General features: G+C 39.8%; 1 protein-coding gene across 7 annotated transcripts in view; it reads left to right on the top strand.

The window, feature by feature from the left end:
* The window catches only part of Arhgef6 (Rac/Cdc42 guanine nucleotide exchange factor 6), a 106,960-nt gene extending 88,301 nt beyond the window's left edge, over positions 1 to 18,659 (top strand). For 4 of the 7 annotated variants that reach the window (XM_021152941.2, XM_029473345.2, XM_029473346.2 and 1 more), the window contains 11 exons: positions 1,090 to 1,236; positions 3,735 to 3,821; positions 4,579 to 4,657; positions 5,458 to 5,603; positions 6,673 to 6,798; positions 8,380 to 8,400; positions 9,518 to 9,611; positions 10,962 to 11,039; positions 13,116 to 13,215; positions 15,261 to 15,315; positions 16,519 to 18,659. In XM_021152941.2, the coding sequence (XP_021008600.1) occupies positions 1,090 to 1,236; positions 3,735 to 3,821; positions 4,579 to 4,657; positions 5,458 to 5,603; positions 6,673 to 6,798; positions 8,380 to 8,400; positions 9,518 to 9,611; positions 10,962 to 11,039; positions 13,116 to 13,215; positions 15,261 to 15,315; positions 16,519 to 16,659 (1,074 nt within the window). In that variant the 3' untranslated portion in view covers positions 16,660 to 18,659. The remainder of the gene's footprint in view (positions 1 to 1,089; positions 1,237 to 3,734; positions 3,822 to 4,578; positions 4,658 to 5,457; positions 5,604 to 6,672; positions 6,799 to 8,379; positions 8,401 to 9,517; positions 9,612 to 10,961; positions 11,040 to 13,115; positions 13,216 to 15,260; positions 15,316 to 16,518) is intronic. The other 3 variants (XM_029473344.2, XM_085838169.1, XM_029473343.2) reach the window with 2 other exon arrangements.
* The last annotated feature ends 2,573 nt before the right edge of the window (positions 18,660 to 21,232 follow it).

A 21,232-nucleotide genomic window follows, 5' to 3' on the forward strand; every position in this document is an offset into this window, starting at 1 on the left:
GTCTGAACAGTAACAGCAACAAACCAAAGTACCGGGCTCCCAGCACAAAGCAAACACGTCTCCTTTTTGTCATGTTAAAACTTGTTTTGATGGTGGCAATATATTTAATGCAAACACGTGCACTTTAAAAATCTGTAGTGTATTTATTTCTTAAAGTCTTAGTTGAATGAAGCAACAGACTTTTATAGAAAAATGTACTACCAGAAAGAATTATACTACATTAATTTGGATGCAGTAACGTAATAACTCATTTGCTTAGACTTGTATTCACTTTGGAATAAGTACTGTTAAATCACTCCAAGATAACTTTAGTCTTCTGAAACAGGTTTTATATCTCTCCATATTCTTCATACTCTCTATTGTATTGGCAAACTGTTTCTTAATTTGAATTTCCAACTTAATCATCATGAAAGCCACTCATATCTATTTTCCCTAATCCTTTTAGGAATAAAAATAACCTGAATATTTTATAAAAAATGTCCTGTTGCTCCCTAAATAAAGTTGGAACACTGCATGCCTGTTTCATGATAAATTCAGTTTGATTCACAGTGGCATTAAATAAATAAATAAATAAATAAATAAATAAATAAATAAATAAATAAATAAATAAATTTGGCCAGTCTCTGTTCTCAAAACTCTGGGAGTGATTTTGTTCATTTTTCTTATCGAGTTGCTATTTTTTTGGAGAGTAAGCATACTTGATATAATGAAGTTGCTTTGTAATTACAGCCCTATTTACCTATGGTAGTGAAGGGCTGATTGCTTTTCTGGCTCTAGTTGGTAGGAATCTGTTCCTTGTCTCTCCAGACTCTTCATGGGGAGGGAGAAATACCCCCCCTCTTACCACTTTATTTTGATGCTTTGACAAAATGGGAATGCTCCCCTCTTCCTATGACTTTGAAAGGCTAACAGCTACATAGTGTATTGGTTTGTCTGGCAGGAGCATAGATGATCATAGGATAAGAACAAAGGATAAAGTGAGAAATAAGGGCTCAAAAGCCATGGCTTGTTTTGAACTTGTTCTGAGAACTTTCCCCATCTCATCTTGTCCAAATCCCCATTGCATCATACTCTGTTTGGTATCCACAGGGGCAGTGCCAAGATCTGAGAAAGAGAAAGCAGCTGGAATTGCAGATCCTTTCAGAACCTATTCAGGCATGGGAAGGAGATGATATTAAGACTTTGGGAAATGTGATCTTTATGTCTCAAGTAGTGATGCAGCATGGAGCCTGTGAGGTAAGTCCTCAGCATTGCTTCTTCCGAGTTTCATAGTTCCCTTCCATTATTAGTTCTTATGTCAAGATCAACCAGGGTAGTGGCAGAGGGAATGGAAGAAAAGGGTAACTTTGAGACCCTTTTGATGGTAATGGCAACAGAAAGGGGTAACTTATGGGATACAGAAGATGGCAGATATACTTTACACCTGTTAACTTTCAAAAGACCCTAGGTATTTATGCATAGCTGTCCTGTAAGCAGCTGTTAATGTACCATGGAAATGTAGGTGAGAGGTCAGTGTTACAGAGATTTAAATGTCTCTGACAGATGTACCTTTCTAGGAAGTACATATCCAAAGAGGAGCACAGCGGTTGAAGACGGATTATTTCTTTTAGGAAGAGGCTACAGTAGGGGACAAAGGTTGATCATGTCACCTGGTATGATTTATTGGGTGTTAGAGTTGTCTCCCTTCTCCATGACACCTTTCTATACCCTCTGACATGCCTGTGGCAGAGATTCATTACTATGGGTTAATAAGCAATCTTATTGAAACTGCAGACACCCTGGGGAAGGTTAGAGCAATGAGGGAACTATTAAGTCATTCACAGCTTTGGGATGAAATCCTTGGATGAAAGGAGGAAGAACCATTGTGGGGATGGATGCAGGACACAAATAGGAGAACAGAAAAGAATTGGGGGTTATGGTGTCATTGAAATTCCTGGAGGAACACTTGAAAATGGCCAGCAAGCTGAGTGCCATGGAAGGATCAGAGGTCAAGGAATGTGAGGACCAAAAAGAAGCCATTGGATTTTGCTAGAAGGCAGTTATTGATGACTTTGAGAGAGCAGCGGGAGAGTGCAGTTAGGAGGGGATCAATGGAGAGAAAATGAAGGCAGGGAGTAATTTGGCAATAAAATGTCAAGAAATGAGATATTATAAGTGAGGAACCACATAGGGTGTGCCAGGTCCTTCAGAAAGCGATAAGCATATGTTAAAGGCAAAAGAGGAGAACCCAGTAGAACTGGAGAGGCTGATGAAGAAGGGCAATGTTTGTGGAAGGAAAACTAGGCATAAAAAGAGACGAGAGAATAATGGTTGTTCCAGCAGTTAGCTGTGAAGCTTTAATCTACTCAAGTGGAAAGGAGAATGAGTAGACAGCCATGAGGATAATTGTGTGAAGTGGAATTACTGTGACCCTGTTATGAGGATCAGAGCAGCCCTTGTGTGTTAGGTTTCCTTTAGTGCAATCATAAAAATGTAGTTGGCAAATAATGCATTATAATATATCTTAAAAATAGTTTATAAACTTATTTATTTATTTGTTTATTTATTGTGTATGTATATGTGTGTGCCAAAGCACACATGTAGAGGTCAGAAGACAACTGGTAGGAGTTGGTTCTCTTCTCTACTACATGGGTTCTGGGCATCAAACTCAGCTCTTCAGATCATTTATCAGATTTGCTTAGCAGACAAGTCTTTACCTAGTGCACCATTTTGCTGGCCCTATAAAGGGTTCTGAGTGTGTTCAACATGAAGAAATGATAAAGGCTTAAGAAAGTAGATATGCCAAAAACGTGGATTTGGTCATTATATAATGTGTACAAAAATTGAAATGCAATATGGTTTCTTATAAATGTGTACAAATATCTTGCGTACCAACGCAAACACCCACAGAATTGGGCTGGGGGTAAATAGGGAGTGGAAGAATGTAGATTTAGTACGCTCAAGGCCCTGGGTTGGATTTCTAGTATCATTCATGAGACCAAATAATCCAAGCCATTATATTTTAAAATGTAAAATATATTTATTTATTTATTTACTTATTTATTTGTCTTGCATGCCATACAGAAGCTTTGTCTCTCAATGTGTGTGTGTGTGTGTATGCACTTGTCTATATATGTGCATTTGTGTAGAGACAATAAATTCTTCCACTATTACACTCCAATTTTGTTTCTCATTGACTGTAGCTTACTGAGTTTGTCTAGACTGGTGAGCCAGTGAGCCCCTCAGGTCTGATTGCCTACGAGCCTGCACCATTCATCTTGGTAACAGATGCTTGCTGCTGTGCTCAGCATTTACATGTTGCTAGCAATCCTAACCTAGGTCCACATGCTTGAACAGCAGGTACTTTATCCATTGAGCGTATAATTATCCTAGTATTAATGATTAGAAATAATTCAACAACTGTGAATATTAATAAATTTCTTAGCTGTTGAAAGTTGTTTCACTTTGCTACTATTCAAAGCAAAGTTATATTTTAGTTCTGTGAACCTTGAGAAACTTACTTTGTGTCTAGACTATCATGTCACACTGGTACATAATCTATGTGGGTTCTTATATTCACACACTCAGGACACACTTATTAGGTGCTTTTGAGTTGGCTATCCTTTTACAACTCACTGCAGATGCTCAGGTTGATGATTATGTAAGCTCTAGTTTTCAAGGGAGTGATTTCAAATGGTCTTAATAAAAGCAGTCCAATTTTGGTTCCCCCTTTCATGAGTTTTATTCTATTTCAGGAGAAAGAGGAACGATATTTTCTGCTGTTTTCAAGTGTCTTGATAATGTTGTCTGCAAGTCCTCGGATGAGTGGCTTTATGTATCAGGTGAGTAGATCTATATAAAGTAAATTATCAAAGGCCAGATGAGAAGAGGCTTCTGTTCAGATGTGATATATACACCATGCCATTAGAAGCTCAGGCCTTCCAAAGCAGAATGTTTTTATCATAGTGAAACAGCTTGGAAGAACAGATGGTCTTGAGATCAAAGGCCTTTGTATTAGTATAATCCTGCTCTGGCTATCTGCTGTTCTACTCATGAGCTAGGTCTTTAGTTGTATAAATAAAATCTAAGTCTACAATTGGGTAAATTAGCAGCAACAGTTTACAGACCCATATCATTACTGCTGAGAAATACAAAGCTGGCATTTGATCCTGTGGCTGCATTTGCAGCCATGTTATATGATTTCGGTTTGTAAGGTTCCAGTCCCTAAATGCCTTAGGGAATGAAACCTTCCTTAGGCTGTTCCTAAAATGTAGACCAATATGCTATGATTCTCCGTTATTAGTGGTCAGAGCCATTATTCCCTTTTTATAAAATGTGAGCTTTCGCTTTTCAATTCACAGGAAAAGAAGTTAGAAAGTCAACCGTTTTGTAAATCATGAGCTTGGGGTTTAAGGTGTATTAGCCAAAGGCACATTTCTCCCTTGCTTTCTTATCCGATTAAAACGTAGACTATAGAAGCCTTATCTCTTGTCAGACTAGTGAAATATGTCTTGCCGTGTGATTCCTGAGAGGATCAAAAGTCTGAGAGAAATATGTACAATCATAGAATTAATAGGAAGACTTTTTTTTTTCTGCTAGGGAAAAATACCAATAGCAGGGATGGTAGTGAACAGATTGGATGAAATTGAAGGCAATGACTGTATGTTCGAAATCACAGGTGGGTAATTTTCTCTTTTCTATGTAGCTACTTCAAATCCTTTTTGGAATAAAGTGGAGTTTAAACAAATAAGTGCTATTATTTTCCCGTGTAGTTCATCAGCAGGCTTTATGAGGATATGGCAAAGCCCACTCCATTCCTCAGAATAACTAAAGTAGACCCATGAAGCCACGAATCTTCTTGGTCATTTAATAGTCTCAACTTTGCCAGTACTTTCCATCTTCTCTTGCTTAAGAGCTACTTGTAAGAGCTGGAGAATAACGAGACTGACTTTCTCCTTCACTGTCATATGGTTCATGGTGGCCAAGAAGCCAAAGGTGCAGCCTTCTGTCCACTCTCATCACCAACCTATATACCAGCAAGGCTTGGCTGTGTTCTAAGAAGCCACACAACTTTCTATACAAATTGAGCAAAATACCCAGGCTTCATAATTCTCCTTGACATTTCCCCATTTTTGGGGCCTCTGTGATTTACCTGTAATGCCTGTACTTCTACATGGATGACACAGACAGGGCTAATGTCCCCAGCTTTATCCAAACCTGTACTCACCAATAAGGAGCCTAAGATTTGGTACTTGCCTAAAGATTTTTCAACATGTTTTTTTTCGTCTTGGACAATGGGCAAAAAAATACAATATTCTTAGAATAAATTGAACTAGATGGCATGTCAGTACATGTGAGCTTCCAGATTGCCAGTGTGTTTATTGTTTGGTTTTATAGTGTGTCTAAGATTCTGCAAAGTATGTTTATGAGACAGATCCTTGCCTTTTGTTCCTAAATGCTCATAATTTGGTGATACAGGTAGCACGGTTGAGAGAATTGTGGTCCATTGCAACAATAACCAGGACTTCCAGGAGTGGATGGAGCAGCTGAACAGACTGACCAAAGGACCAGCCTCTTGCAGTTCATTGTCTAAGACCTCCTCATCATCATGTAGTACTCATTCTGTAGGTAGTCCATTGGAATTGTTGGAATTATTGAAGTATTAGGATTAATGAAGGTTTCTTTCTTTTTTTTTTTTCCTGTCAGACTTTGCCTACTAAAGATTTCTAAAAATCAGCAGCAAGCATGCCGTTTGACTTTGGGTGGTCTCTATTTGTAGATTTTGAAGTACAGTTAAACTTCACTGATTCTGATTGCTCATCATTGTTGAGGCCCATTGAAATTAACAAAACATTTCACTTAGGTGTGTGTGCTTTTGGTCAGCAGTCTTAAGGGACCCTGGCTAACTACTAGCCAAGTGTTTCCTGCCAAAGGCCCTTCTAAAATGTTTTAATTAGAAACAAGACAGGATTCATGTGCTAAGTCAAAGCAGGGAGCTCACTTCCCTGAGTGCTTGAACAATTCCATGCAACTCGTCCTCTTACATCTGCTCAGGAACTTGCATGCAAGGGACGCTTTTACCATTGCCATCCTCTGGGTTCTCAGAAACCAATAACTTGTGGAATTGGAATTAGTGAGATATCACTGTACTTGCTGGGTGAAACGGAAGCTTTCCTCTGTTGTCTGTTAACACTCAAACCTGCAATGCCAACATTCCTATTTTGAGTGCTGGATGTCTGTTTTGGTGGCAGAACACAGGCTTTGGGTTGAAGTCTTGTCTTTGCCAATTACTAGCCAGTTTCTTCACTTCGCTGAGTCTGTCGTCGTAGTTTAGTTGGATGAAATAATCCATTTAAGATTCTAAGTGAGTGCCAAACACATCGCTGAACCTTGATTGGTTTCTGTTGTTCCATTTTCCTCCCTTACAGAGGATACATTTCTGCCTTAAATGGAATTTCAGAAAAGAGAGGACAGGATCATGGGACACCAAGTCCATTTTGTGCTGTTCCTTAGAGATCCCATAACTTTATGTAGAAACTGTCAGCTTTCCAATTGGACACTTTCACTATTCCACATTCCCCATTTCATGTCTGGCTTTGCTGATCCAATGAAGCTATTGTCATTTTCTCACTGTGTGGTACCAGGTCGGGTTCAGATGGCAGATTGCCAGCATCTCATGAGACATTTTCCCAGTCTTTTAGCTCTACCGGACAGCCCCGAGGACCCTTGGAGCCTCCTCAAATTATAAAACCGTGGAGTTTAAGTTGCCTACGACCTGCACCTCCACTTAGACCATCAGCAGCACTAGGTTATAAAGAGGTAATTTTGCTATGTATGGTGTAAAATGCTTCTGACAAGCTAATTTTGGAGCTTACTGCAAATAGTTCAGTGAGAATATGCTAGAATTTATGATAGGATATATATATATATATATATATATATATATATATATATATATATATGTCTTGACTTGCTAGATTCAGTGGTTGCTTTTTAATTTTGCATTCCCCTGTTCCCCATATATACACATTGATGGAACTGAACAGTTAAAGTACACTGCCTGTTTCTTTAGGTTTTCTTTAGGTGTCTCTGTTGTCTCTCTACGAAGAGAGAATGATTCTTTAGATTAGCTAACTATGTACACACATCTCAAACAAGAAACGCATCTTTGGAAGTTGCATTTCTAATCAAATATCTGATACTTCATTTTGTAGCTTGCTGATCAATAAAGCCCAATCACCAAACATCATGAGACCAACGCATGTGTCTCAACCACGAAGGCAATGTTTGCTATAGCAGGAAGGATAGAAGAATTACATGAAAGGAATGTCTTTTTTTACAGAGGGGCTTCTCAGTAGCAACTTCCTGCACAGGGCATCATATCTGCCTAGTGTGCTACAAAGATATGTCATGGCCAGTATGGCTGGTCCTTTGCTCTACAAGTGTAGTCAAGGCATGTCAGTCACTAGCTCCCTTAATGACACAGTATTTATTACCTTTTTCATCCAGCGATGTTTTCCCTTTTTACTTATTTCTACTTATTTCATATTTCAGAAAAGATTCTCATTTATTAATAACTACTCTTCAGGTCTTGTTGTATGAAGAGTAAGTTGCTGACAGTTATGAAATGAACCTTAGAATTTGGATATAAAGACAATGTATAATTCTCTGTTTGGTGTGCTTTGATACTGGAGATGTTGCTCAGTTTTGAGTGTATTTTGATTTGATCAATCATGCGTTTGTTCCCATTCATTGTTGCCTCTGTCTCTCAGTGCAAAATAGAACAATATATAGACACTGGAGGATTTTTAACCCCTTCAATTGGCATAATAGACATGAGTCTTGAGCATACTTTTTTTTTTTAAATGTAACCCTATTCAGAATTTGGGCAGGAAGTGGTCCTGCAGATTTGCTTTGCAATTGGCCTACAACTATTCAGTTTTCTTTTAGTACTTGAACCAGGAGTGCCACTTTATCGTAACCTATTCCCATTTTTTATAATGGACATTTTGCAACTGTCAGTTACTGAATTCATACCAAGGCAAATTCTGAAGGGTCAAGTTGACTTTAATCCTACACATAACTAATCTATTAAAACTAAGGCATGATCACTTTGTTTCTGCTGGGGAAAGAGAGTTATTAATATGTTCTTGCTATGTCCTGTGCATTTTGGTGATTTTTCGGCATTTTTAATTCGGTAAAGAACTGGATTCTTTGGACTTTTGCATGAGGGTATTGCATCTGAGACTAATGTGGGAAATGTGGCGGTATTCTTTCTGTGTAATTGATGATAACACTAACATTTCAAATGTTGTTTTAGAGCTATTGATAAATGGATGTGGTCATTATAACCATCAACCTCTCACGCTCATCTTTTCTTTCTTTACATATTCATTTTAGAGGATGTCTTATATCTTAAAGGTAAGGGTAGAACAGTGACATCGTAATGTCCTTGTGCTGTAACCTTTGGTGAATGAAGCTTTCCTTTATGCTTGTTTTGTCCCTTGCTATAATTGGTGGCTAAAATGTGAAGATGCAATTCTGACATGTAAGTACTTTCTTCAAAAGCAGGCTTGTGTTTGGTCCTTGTAAAATATCACTTTATATATCATGCCTTTAAAATGCTTGTTGTCCCTATGTTTTTAATGCTAGCTTTTCCTCTTATTTTTTTTTCTTAAATCACGTGTGGTTTTCATGTTTGCCTCTTTTTAAGTGTAAGTGGAGTCACTGTGGCTAAGCGAAAGCAATTAAATTCTTTGTTCCCTATATTTTACAATACTAGTTATACCTCACGTATCAGATAGATATATAGATACATAGATTCTGGACAATATGGAATATCAGAGTACTATATTGGGATTCTAAGTGTTCCAATCTGTTTATTTGCATATTAATGTTGAATAGACTTTAAAAAAAAACGTGGCAAAAAGCAAATACACTAAATTTCACCTTTATTGAGCACTAATTAAAGGTGTGGTTTGGCTATATATAAGCCAAATTTATTTATCAGGAAACCCTTCATGAAATTCTCCTCTCTGAGAAAATCTCTCTCTCCACCTTAATTTTCCCATCTGACTGATAGGAATTATGGTTTCCTTTGTAGGGCCACTGCTCAGCAAAACTTACTCAAGCAGTTTTAAGCTCTTAGAACTGTTCTATTAGTAGTTGCATCGCTTACTTAATCCACTTCCAACTATCCATGGTGAATATAAAACAAGTTAGGAATGCTGGTACTCTTCTGGGATTGAAATCCCATTACTTCTGCTGCAGATGGTACCCTAAAGGCACTGACCCTCCTGCACAATCTGCATCCTTCTCCATTCTTATTCTCATCCCTGTGGCAACGCCATTGCCTGTGCTTTGTTGAACCTTTCCAAGTTTACTGGAGCCATTTATAGTATGTGTGATCTAAAAGTCTGACCCTTCCCTAATGGATGTTATCTTGATAAGAGATGTATTCCGATTCATTTTATTTGCTTTATTTTCATTCGTGTTTGGAAGAGAATGTTAATTCATGGAGAAACTGTTACCCTCACAGGAATCTAGTAAGAGCCCCAAAACAATGAAGAAGTTTCTTCACAAAAGAAAGACGGAGAGGAAAGCATCCGAGGAAGAATACGTGATTAGGAAAAGTATGTGCCTGTACTTTTGCAAAGTTATTTATGGGTGAACTAACATGACAATGTTTAAAAAGCAGATAATTAGAGCAGTTTGTTCTTGGCATCATCTGTTGTAAAAAATACACAGAAAATTTGCTCACTTCTAAGTCTTCAGAATAAGCTTCCTCCTGCTGTACTTCCTGCTGACTCTGACAGACATCAGTCTGGACCATTTTCATGCTGCATCACCTCACCCCACCTGGTTTAGATCCCCCAATTGGTACCCATTTTCTATGGGCACATTTTTCCCTCTAGATTTCTGATGCCTGGAATACTTTTTTCTGATAAACCAAATGGACCTGAGGACAGAAATCGTTCTGACAGTCTCATGCTCAGGGATATATCCTCAGTTGCCCATGGAGTCAGCCTGCTGACATCAGAAAACAGAGCTGTATTTAGGAGATGCCTGCAAAGTCAGCCAGTCAATAGATATGTCTGTATTTGACTCTAAAATTGTGAACAAGGAAACTTTGGGGCATACATGGAGACATCAGTGTTTTAGCAAGCAATGCATATATCAGTTGCGAGTATAGTTTAGTTAAATCTTTCCTGTGGCTAGGGAAATAGCTCAATTCATAGAGTGCTTGCTGAGCATGCACAAAGCCCAAAGTTTGATCCCTAGCATGATATAAACCAGGCATGGTGGCATGTGCCTCTAATCCCTGCTTGGGAGATATAGGTAGGAAGATCAGAAGTTCAACTCATTCTCAGCTACATAACAAGTTAGCTGTAACCCTGGACTGTATGAAACTCTGATATAATATAATATAATATAATATAATATAATATAATATAATATAATATATTAAAATTATATCTTTGCTAAACTTCAACTCCTGAAGCTCCAACCCCACCGTCACCTAAACTTATTAGTGGAACATTGTCATCTGAGTATTTAAAGACTGAGTTGGGGAGATGATAAGTGATATCTAGCTGGTTGAAAAGATGGGTGGGGTCAACAGGAAAAGACTCTTAAAGAAGGCAAGTCTTGAAATTTAAGTGATAGAAAGACTTTGGTGTCCTGGATGAGAGTTAGAGCCAAACCAAGCCCACTGCCATCATTTTAGCCTTCAAGAGATTATTAATAAAACCCTTATTGCTTTTGAGTTCTGAACTTCAAAGCAACATTCCTTCCCCCGGGTAATGACCCCAGAACTCCTGGGGTTATTTTTGATAGCATTCTTTTGCCTCGTGGGGCTTGAACAAATTTCTACCTGCCTTTCAGAAACACTGCAAACCCTTGGCAGTGATGGGCACAACACATCATTTTGAGTGTTTGGGGTCATATATGTAGCAAAAGTTATTACTGACTAAATTTGACAGGTACTGCTGCCCTGGAAGAGGATGCTCAGATTCTTAAGGTGATCGAAGCTTATTGCACCAGCGCCAGTTTTCAACAAGGTAATGGCTCGATTAGAATTTGACATACTGCTTTTGCTAATGAATGGGGTTTTATTGTTTAGTGCTCACTGTCTCTTAGAAGGAAAAAAAAAACCTTCAATAAGATGGGGTTTGCAGGGTATGAAAAGCATGTGACTCAGTGCAGAGCAGAGGTGCAGGACTGAATCTTTCAGATAAGGTGCTTTAGTTACTGGGTGGTTTGCTTGTGAATCGTTGCTTTTCACCCAGAGAGAAAGAGATGCAAGAGGGAAAACGTTAGAGGTGATAGAAATGAGAAAAAAATTTTTTAAAGTCACTCTCTTTTGATCTCCACAGATACCTCCACCAGCACTAGTTAGGAATTAAAGAGCCCAGAGAGTTCCTGTGTCTGCAAACTGATGCTAATCTCGTCTTATAGGCAGAATAGGAAAGGAAGTCAGAATACTATCTCTCATCAGCTATGTATTGAAGTGAGCGATGCTTCATCAGACTTGGGTTTCAAAGTTGCTCTGAAAATCTGAAAAATGTAGCTACACAGCTGAGACTTCATAATGTATAAAATGTCTCAAGGAGCTGTGAGATTTGGGCATTTGCCTAAACAGCTTTTAGGTTATACCCTTGAAAGCTAGGTGATGCCTTTTGGCAAACCGTTGTGCTCTTCCCAGTCTAGGTCACACAGATTATATATTTTGTTTTCTCTCATCTCAGACTTTATGCCATTACTGAACTAGCCCCTTTAGAAAGTTTTTCTCATCTGCATAGGGAATGAACATCCCCTGGTGCTGTAGTATTCACAGCTGCTGACCAGCTGCTTACTCGGAATGAGAGGGATTTCATAAGAGACTGCCTTAACACAAAGTAACACATCTCACAGGCTGTCACAAAAGGAAAGCATTTGATGTGGAAATCAATACATTTCACTGTGAACAGGGACAGTGTGCCACAGATGCAACCTGGCTGCACTTCTGGCATGCTCAGTTCTAATAAGTTTTGATGAGCTGGGGGAGGAGAGTGAGAGAAGTTTTATTGTGAAAGGTAGGGTGGAAATGGGGACGAGGAGACACCAAAGCATCACTCATACAAAATCTGACCTTACCTCACCTCTGAACCACTTGTTTTCCTAGCTTTAGTGTCTAGCCCTGTACTTAGAGGTAAAAGCTCAGGCATGTGATCTGCCCTAAGAAAAAGAGCAGTTTTGTTCCTCCTTCTTACCTTCCCTTCTACATGTAGGAAGTATCCCGCTTGACACTCAGATGTGGCCAACATTTCAGCAGCAGCATGGGCCAGTCTAATGTCCTGTTTCCATAGAAATGACTGCTCTTGGCTTTCTTTTATCCATCCATTTATCTTCTGCATACTGATGAAGAGCCATTCTCTGAACACAGAAAGGGAAACACATCTTTACTCTGGGGAAATGGAAGTGGTCAAGGAAAAGCAGTGAATGTATACCTCTGTGCAGGATACTCTTCCAAAACAGTGACCTAGACAGTGACTTGGACAGACCAAAGATTATGTCTCTGAACCCAGAGAGGAAGGATCTAGATTGCCAGGATGGAGAGGCAGTGTGGGCAGAAAGCAGTGAAGAAACCTGAGTTTTGTTGCTGAGATAATCTCCCAGCTCCACTGTACCCACCACCAAAATAGCTTTAGGCTGCTCCGCATTTCCTAGAGGACCACGGAAGAAACGAGTGTTGCTTCTGAAGCCCATTTTGCCATGTTGTACCCCAGAGCAGTGCTGCCTCTCAGCCTGATCTTCACTGAAATTAAAGAATTCCCAGTGATCATGGGATGTGCTTTGTGACACTTGGAGGCATGCAGAGACTGGGTGATCAGTGATGAGCTCTTTGCTCTGGGAAAGGGAAAACAGAAAAGTCTGGGACTCCTACCACATCAGTTCCCCTTCTTGAAGACAAAATAAGGTCATTTGGTCATTTAGAGTCTCCCCTATCGGGAAATGTAAAAGTGGCATGCTTGCCCTTTGAGTACAAGGGCATGAAGAATGTCTCTGCTGTAACTACAATAGAAAGGGGCAAATACCTAGGACTGCCTCTGGTAACTCCCTACCCCGTCTTACATGATCGTGATCATCACTTACAGGTACTCGTAAAGATTCTGTTCCACAAGTTCTACTCCCCGAGGAAGAGAAACTCATTATTGAAGAAACCAGAAGTAATGGGCAGACCATTATTGAAGAGAAGTGAGTAGAGAGTGTTGCTTTCTTGACATGTTTGGGGCCTAAAGTAGGCATGACATCCTGTCTTAGGGCTTCTGTTGCTGTGATAAAACACTATAACCATGAACAAGTTGGAGAAGGAAACTGTTTATCTCAGCTTACAACTCTCAGGTCACTCTTCAACGTCAAGGGAAGCCAGGGCAGGAACTCAAACAAGGGTAGAACTTGGAGGTAGGAGCTGATGCAAAGGCCGTGGAGGGATGCTGCACATACATAGTCCTGCTCAAGAGAACAGGCTAGAGTCCAAGTTCTTCTCTCAATTTGCTGTGTATTGTCAGGATCGCCCTGGGCTAGCTCTTCTACCTCTCTGAATTTGTTTTCCTCATCTGTAAAATGTGAGTGATGGAAATACTTTCTGTGTTATTTTTTGATCACAAAATGTTTTGTGATCAAATATAATAATTTTAAAGGTTAGCACTCAAAAATGTATGCCCATCTATAGTAATTATTGTTATTAAGAGCATTATTATTGATATAGTAGTCATCATAGCCTTGTGAAGGCTGCAAGGGATGTAGTATTATCCTTATTTCATATATAAAGAAAGTAATAGCCATGACAAGACAAAAAGAAAACTGGTTACACAAGTTCAGAATGACAGTAAGTGACAGAATGAAAACGAAAACCTAGGGCCTAGAGAGATGATTCAGTAGTTAAGAGCACTAGCTGATCTTTCAGAGGACTCTGGTTAAATTCACAAGACACAGGTAGGGCAGCTAGCTCACACTGCTTGAAATTCCAGTTCTAGGTGATCTGGCGCCTTCTTCTGGCCTCCTTGAGTACCTGCATTCACATGCACATAAATGTACACATCAATCATAAAAATTAATCTTAAAATAATCCCCAACTAAAATCTGATCTGAACGTTCCTTGATTTGAAAGAAATCGAGAAACAAGGAATGCCAGCACTAACCAGGGAACTTCATCATCATTTTTAAAAATTATTTTTTTAATGTCCTAATTCTCTGTTATGAAAGGTTAGCTAACCTTTTAAAAGAGTCTCATCCTTTGGTTTTATTGCTGCAGCTTTAGAGTAGGGGTAAATATTACTTACAATATAATTAAAGCTATGCTATCACAAGACCCTATATATGCTACAATAGTCATGTTTTTAAAAATTGAACTCATAGGAGCAGAGTAGACCAGAAACTTGGAGGGGGTAGAAGAAATAGGTGATGCTGATAAAAAAAAAGTTTAATGTTCAATTGTATAAGGTGATAGGTAAGTTTTAGTCTATCTAACAGTGACTATAATTAATAGCTCTCTCTCTCTCTCTCTCTCTCTCTCTCTCTCTATATATATATATATATATATATATATATATATATATATATATATAATGGTTCTTCGAGACAGGGTTTCTCTGTATCTCCCTGGCTGTCCTGGAACTCACTCTGTAGACCAGACTGGCCTCGAACTCAGAAATCCACCTGCCTCTGCCTCCCAAGTGCTGGGATTAAAGGCGTGTGCCACTATGGCCGGCTTTTTTTTTTTAAATAGCAATATTTTTTTATACTTGAAATTTACTAAGAGCATTGACCTCCTGTGTTCTCAATACTCTCTCTCTCTGTCTCTCTCTTGCACAAATTGTAGCTATAAATACATGTGGTGATGGTTGTGATAATAATTTCATTTATGGCATAATTTCATAAGACAAACACACCAAAGCTGTATACTTTAAATATATCATTTTTAATTTGTCTACCATATCCTCAAATTGAAAAAGAAAACACATTTCATTGTTGTAATCTGTTGCGTTCTGGTCACATGAGCTGGGAGTGGGAAGCGAACTGTGCAGTATAGAAATGATGCTGTAACATGGTGTTGAAATGAGCACGTGTGAAGAGAGTTTTCCTCCTATGAAGAGAAAGGATGTGGGTCATCCTTTCTCCCCATGAAGTAGAAACCCACTGATATTTCCATCTCTGTATTTATATAGAATGGTAGGCTCCTTATTTATCAGCACTTCAGTACCAACCATTCATTTATAAATTTGCTCTGTATATTTTAGGAGCCTTGTTGATACTGTCTATGCCTTGAAGGATGAGGTCAAGGAACTGAAGCAGGTAATGCATTACCAAAAGCTATCTTCTCAGATAAAAATAGAATTGCTCTGTCTTCTTTGCCACTGGGAGAGGGATTCAGGAAGAGCCCAGGAGCAGATACTAAGGGAGGGTTGCTATTTTCTTTGTGGTATCAGGTGGGTCTTATTTATTTTACCATATGGCCTTGAATTTCTGAGCCTTTCTATTTAGATATATGCAGCAGAGTCCCAAACTTAGATACAGCTTTCTTGTTCCCACACATCTTTTAAAAAATGTAAGCAAGCTCAGGTATGGTGGTACCTGTCTGCAATCCTAGCCATTAGGAAGGTTGAGGTAAGGACATCATGGATTCGCTAGCTTGGTATAGCAAGACCTTGTCATGAAAACAAATAAAGGGAATAATGAAGGAGATATAAAAGAGGAAAGAAGTTAGTAAGGAAAGATGGAAGAGAGAGTTGTCTGTGGTGGTTTGTGAATTTATGGGCAGTGTGGTCCTATGTTCCATATGTGATAAGACTGGTTGTACCTGTGAGAAGGGGATGCATAGGGAAGAGGGGAGTCCAGGGCCTGCAGGAGCACTTGTGGAATGCTTAGCATATCCTGGATGAGGCATGGTGAAGTCGCAAGCTGAGGCCGGCCAGTGGGGCCATGAGGAATAGAGCAAATATAAAGAGACATTGCAGAGTTGAAGCTTATGGCATGTTATGGCACAGGGCAAGGATCAGGAGAGAACAGACATTAGAGAAGCTTCTTCCCTGGTTGTCTTATTTGCTATGGTGGGCAACCTCTCAAGGATCCAGAAGCACTGGAAGAGGTTTCAGGTAGTGGGAGAAGTGATACTAAGTTCCCTTTAGAACATAATAAGTTTAAGGTGTTTGATCTGCCCCATTGATATGGCCCTATGGGTCTGGTACTCAGAAGAAGTTGGCACCAGGGATATTTGGGGAGCCTCTTAGCACATGCTTGCATTGAGAGAAAAGTGATCCTGAATGAAAAAGCATGGAGCAAGTTGTCTGTGCTGCAGGTTCCGTCTGCAAGAACATTTGGAGAAAAGTGAAGAGTGTAGGAGGCTGCTTACACACAGGCAGAGAACCAAGAGACAGCCTGCTCTCAGAATATGTAGTCAGTGTGAAGGATGATATGATGAGGAGGGGAAATAAGAGGGGGAAGAACCCCGAGAAGGGCTGCCTTAGCTCAGTGATTAATAACTCTTTTCCCTTCTAGGAGAATAAAAAAATGAAGCAATGTCTGGAAGAAGAATTGAAGTCCAGGAAGGACCTAGAGAAGCTGGTCCGGAAGCTGTTGAAACAAACAGATGAATGCATTCGATCTGAATCCAGCAGCAAGACCTCAATTCTCCAGTAACCATCACTGTGCAGCTGAGCACAGTGCCTTCAGCATTCGTTAAAGTGGCCAGCTGAATGGTTTCACTGTGCATTTGAGCTTTGTGCTTTGTGGTGTTGGGATGCTCTCTCTTTCTTCCTCTCTCCCTTCCCCTCCCCCTCTCCCCTCCACTGTTTGATTCAGTGTTTATTGCTTGGTTATCAGTTGATTGACACTTGTTTTAACAGGGGGAAATAGCCTGACGTGGCGCCCAAAATGGCCCCAATACTTTGCTATGCCCAACAGCCCTTTACTACCTAATTCGCTGGAGGCTAAGCTTCTCAGGCTATGTCTAGAGTAGGTGAAAATGAACACCTTTGTCCAGTGACCCAGCTGCACTTCCCTTGACTATCATATGGCTCCCTTCAGTACTTTAAGAAGTTATTGCCCATGTTGTCTGTTGAGATCAAGAACAGTGTAGTGCCCTTACGCTCTCTGTGCTGTTGTCCATTTAAAAGTCAGTGTGGTAGGAACTCCAACCATCCACACCAGCACCAAGTCTCTCAACAAATTGCTTCAGGCAGTCCTCCCTCAGCAGCAGGGCAAAGCAGCTTGATGGAGTACTTATCCCTAGTATAGCGTAGCTTTACAGCCCAGCCCTCTGCCTCTATGTAAGTTTTCTACCTCCCCCCAACCCCATGCTTTTAGCCAACCATACAAAGTGGGGTGTCAATGATCATGGATTTGCTTTGCTTATCTTGTCAGTTACTGTGAGCAGTGACTTTACTTTAAATATTCCCATGACAGCCTTTTCACCTTTCTAAACAACCTGGGTGAGAAAATATTGTGCCCTTGTACACCTTCCATCCCATCTCACCAAGCTCTGGTTTCTGCAATGAGAAGTTGGACTCATCAGTGGATGATGAGCCAGATTATAGACCCTGAGTTAAAGGGCCCCTCCTAGCCGGAGCAGGCTGTCAGTGAAGCTGACTGTTTGAAACTAGTTTGTTCAAGTTGATTATAATGTCAAACCATTGACTTTGTATGTGGTCCAGAAAAGTGACCTGTGAGAAAGCAGATTTCACAGAGAGCCCCAGAAGAACACTGTATACCTAAATTCAACACAAGTCAAAATGGGCTGAGGATGGAGGAACACAGCTCTCACCTACCTCCTCAGATGACAGGACAACTTGGCCAGATGGCAAAGTCACTGGAAAGAGATGCAGAAAGCCAACCAAAGGCTTACATGTATATTATTTGATTGGGCCCTGTAAGGGTTGTTTCAAAACCAACCTTGAGGCCTAAAAGCTTGTTGAGGAGCCCTTTTCCTTTGTGATATGGAGGCTCTCACAGTTTCCATAACTTTATGGTACAGTGCTATTATCTCATGTTACATGGCCAACATTATAGCACCCACAGGATATGGAGTATTCCTGAAGGCCAACCTCAGACAATCGCATAGAGCTATCTTTGTCAGCTTAGAGAGTAAAGGTTTCTAAGAACAGCTGTCCTGTTTCTAAGCCCAGAGATTTCTATGAGACATCTTTCATGTAAAACATTTTTACAAAAGGAATAACAGTAGCAACCCACATGTTCCCATTTGTCCTGTCTGTGCTTGGTTGATAGTTGGCAATCAATGTGCAAAATTTGTCCATAGGAAAAACCACTTTTGTGGTCGCCAAATAATTTAGTTCATTGCTTAAGACATTGAAAGGTCTCATAAAGGATGTGTACATATGCATGTTTGGGGACTTTGCCCTTATGAGGAGAAGCCCTTGATACTCTGGATAATGAAACTTGTGCAGTGGGCTGCCCATGCTTACACACTAAATAATATAAAGGAAATGAAGCCATGTTAATCCCACAGTCATGTCTCCATAGTTGTGTTGTTTACAATACTCTGGAAGTAAACTGCTGCCCTTAGGGGCCTTTCAGTTTCCCCTCTGTTATGTCCCTTCTTATAGGAGCTCAGATTTTCTAAACTTGTTTTTATTTTAAAGACTTTTAAAATGGACATTTTCAATAAACAAGAATAAACAGTGCTTTATAAATAAGATCGTGTGTTTCATTTTTTTCTTACTGACTGATGTAGAGGACGGTTGTTCTTTAAATGTCATTTTATTTTTAGCTGACAAATATGAATTGTTGGTGACAGTGGTGTGAGCTTTCATTCCACGCATACATCATGACATCCATGCATGCGTTGCCTCAACTATTACAATGTCTGTAGTGAGAACTTTGAAAGTCTTTGCTTTTAACTTTTTTGAGATAGACAAATATTAACTATAGTCAGTGTATTGTATACATACAAATTCTTCCTGTCTTACTGAAACTTTGTCCACTTTAATTAAAATACTATCCTTTCTTTTTCCTCACTCATGCCCTGATTTACTCCTATTTTCCCCTACATGTCTATGAGTTTCTGTTTTTATATTCCACATGTGAGGAATGAATGAGATCTTGCAGCATTCACCTTTCTCTGCCTGGCTTATTTCACCTGGCACAATGCCTTCCAGGTTCATTAATGCTGTTATAAATTAGTTTCTTCTTTCTAAAAGCTGAGTAGCATTCCATTATGTATATACCATAATTCTATCCATCAATTGATTCATAGATCCTTACAATAATTCCATTAACCTTCTATCTATCTATCTATCTATCTATCTATCTATCTATCTATCTATCTATCTATCTATCATCTATTTATCACCAGCAAGGTCTCACTGTGTAGTCATGGCTAGTCTGAAACTCACTGTGCATACCAGGCCAGACTTTAACTCACAGAGATCTGTCTTCCTCTGGCTCTCCAGTGCTCAGATCAAAGTGTGCTTAACATCATGACCAGCTTTAGGTTACTCTAGATCCCGACAAAGTGCCTAGTACTCAATCATTCTGTTTCTTTAAGAAATAGTGAGGAGTAGGTTGAGGTTGGAAATTTTAGCTAGTCCACTCGCATCAGCCTTCCCCCAACCTACCTTTTCCACTTAAGGTTTTATTTCATATTGTGATCATACCTGAAATGTAGTGAGCAAATGTCACCCACTAGTGACATAGAACTTTCCTTAACTGCCCTATCTTTCATCTTCTGGCTTCAACTTACAAACTACTTGAACTATATCTCACAATTTTCCTTCCAACACTAGAAGAGATACATTCATTTTCCTATGCAAGTGCTCCTGCATCTTTGCATTTTACAAGGGTTTGTCCATCTGTGATAGTTTCAGTTGTGATCTCTGGTGTCAGCAGGTAGGATGAAACTTATGAGCTGGGGGCTGGGGGAGACAACTCAGTTGGGGAGGCACTTGCCACAAAAGCAGGAGGATCTAAAGTATATCACCAGAATACATGTCAAAATAGTGCTGTGGTGGCTTGCACCTACAGTCCCAGAACTGAAATGACAAAGACAGGTAGATCCCTGGGGCTTGCTGGTCTACCAGCCTAGCCTGCTCATCAAGTTCTAGGCTAGGGAGAGACCCTATCTCAAAAACCAAGGTGGGACTGGCAAGATGATTGAGCGAAGGTGCTTGCCTTGAAAGTTTGATGACTTGAGTTAAATTCCTAGAATACTCATCAGGATGGAAGAAGACAACCACCTCCATGAAGTTGTCCTCAACTGTCTCCCTACATGAAATGCTGCATGTGCATGCCCTACCTATCATAAACACATTATAATAATGAAGTTAAAAAACCCAATAGATAGATGAGTCTTGTAAACAATACCTGACGTAGACCTACCTATGCGTTTTACATCCTCACTCTCTCATGGACACACACACATACACACCCCCACAAACACAGCCCCCCCCCACACACACACAGAGAGGGAGACAGAGACAGAAAGAGACAGAAACAGAGGCAGAGGCAGAGAGACAGAGACAGGGAATTATTTGAGCTAGATACTGTCTATTCTTCTCCCCATGTTCCTCCTGAAAACATAAGAGCAAATATACAGTTTGTTAAGTTGCAGCAAGGGTTCTGGATTCAAAGAGGGTCCGCATATACTTCATTTATGCCAATATTTGGGGTGGAGTGGAGAGTATTAATTTAGACAGCCTTCCAGTGGCCTGTAGGACATTCCCAACATATTCTGGTCTCTTTAGTCCACATTGTGATGTCTCTGCTCAAGTTTTGTGGGTGACGCTGCAGCAGTAGCAGTGACAGGCAGTAGTTATAGCAGCATTTGGGTCCAACTTCCATGGAATGATTGTGAAGCCAGAATCCCACTGCCTTTCACTCCCTTGTCCCCACATTTTTGGAGAGACTAAATTAACTCTCTGCCTGAGCTGCCTTACTGGTTCTTTCTTGCTTTGAATAGTTAAATTTAAGCCCCACATACTAGCACTTGGTTAAATAGTTCACATATTTAGGCTCATGTAAACCTTGAACAACACTGTCAGGTCTTTCTTGCTGTTATTCTCCATATAACAGGTGAATAAAAGTACCAAGATATTGAATTATATAGTACTTCATGGTGGGGGTGTGATTTGAGCCTATATTCTGGTCTATCTCTTGGAACTGAGCTCTCTATACCACATTTCTTCTTCTGCCTTTTGTGCCCATTTAACAACCCTTGTGAAATCCGCAAGCAGCTCCATTTTGTGTTTATTTTTGCGTT

The sequence above is a fragment of the Mus caroli genome, unplaced genomic scaffold (genome assembly GCF_978045245.1).
Source record: "Mus caroli unplaced genomic scaffold, Mus_caroli_1 scaffold_5, whole genome shotgun sequence".
NCBI classification, from domain to species: domain Eukaryota; kingdom Metazoa; phylum Chordata; class Mammalia; order Rodentia; family Muridae; genus Mus; species Mus caroli.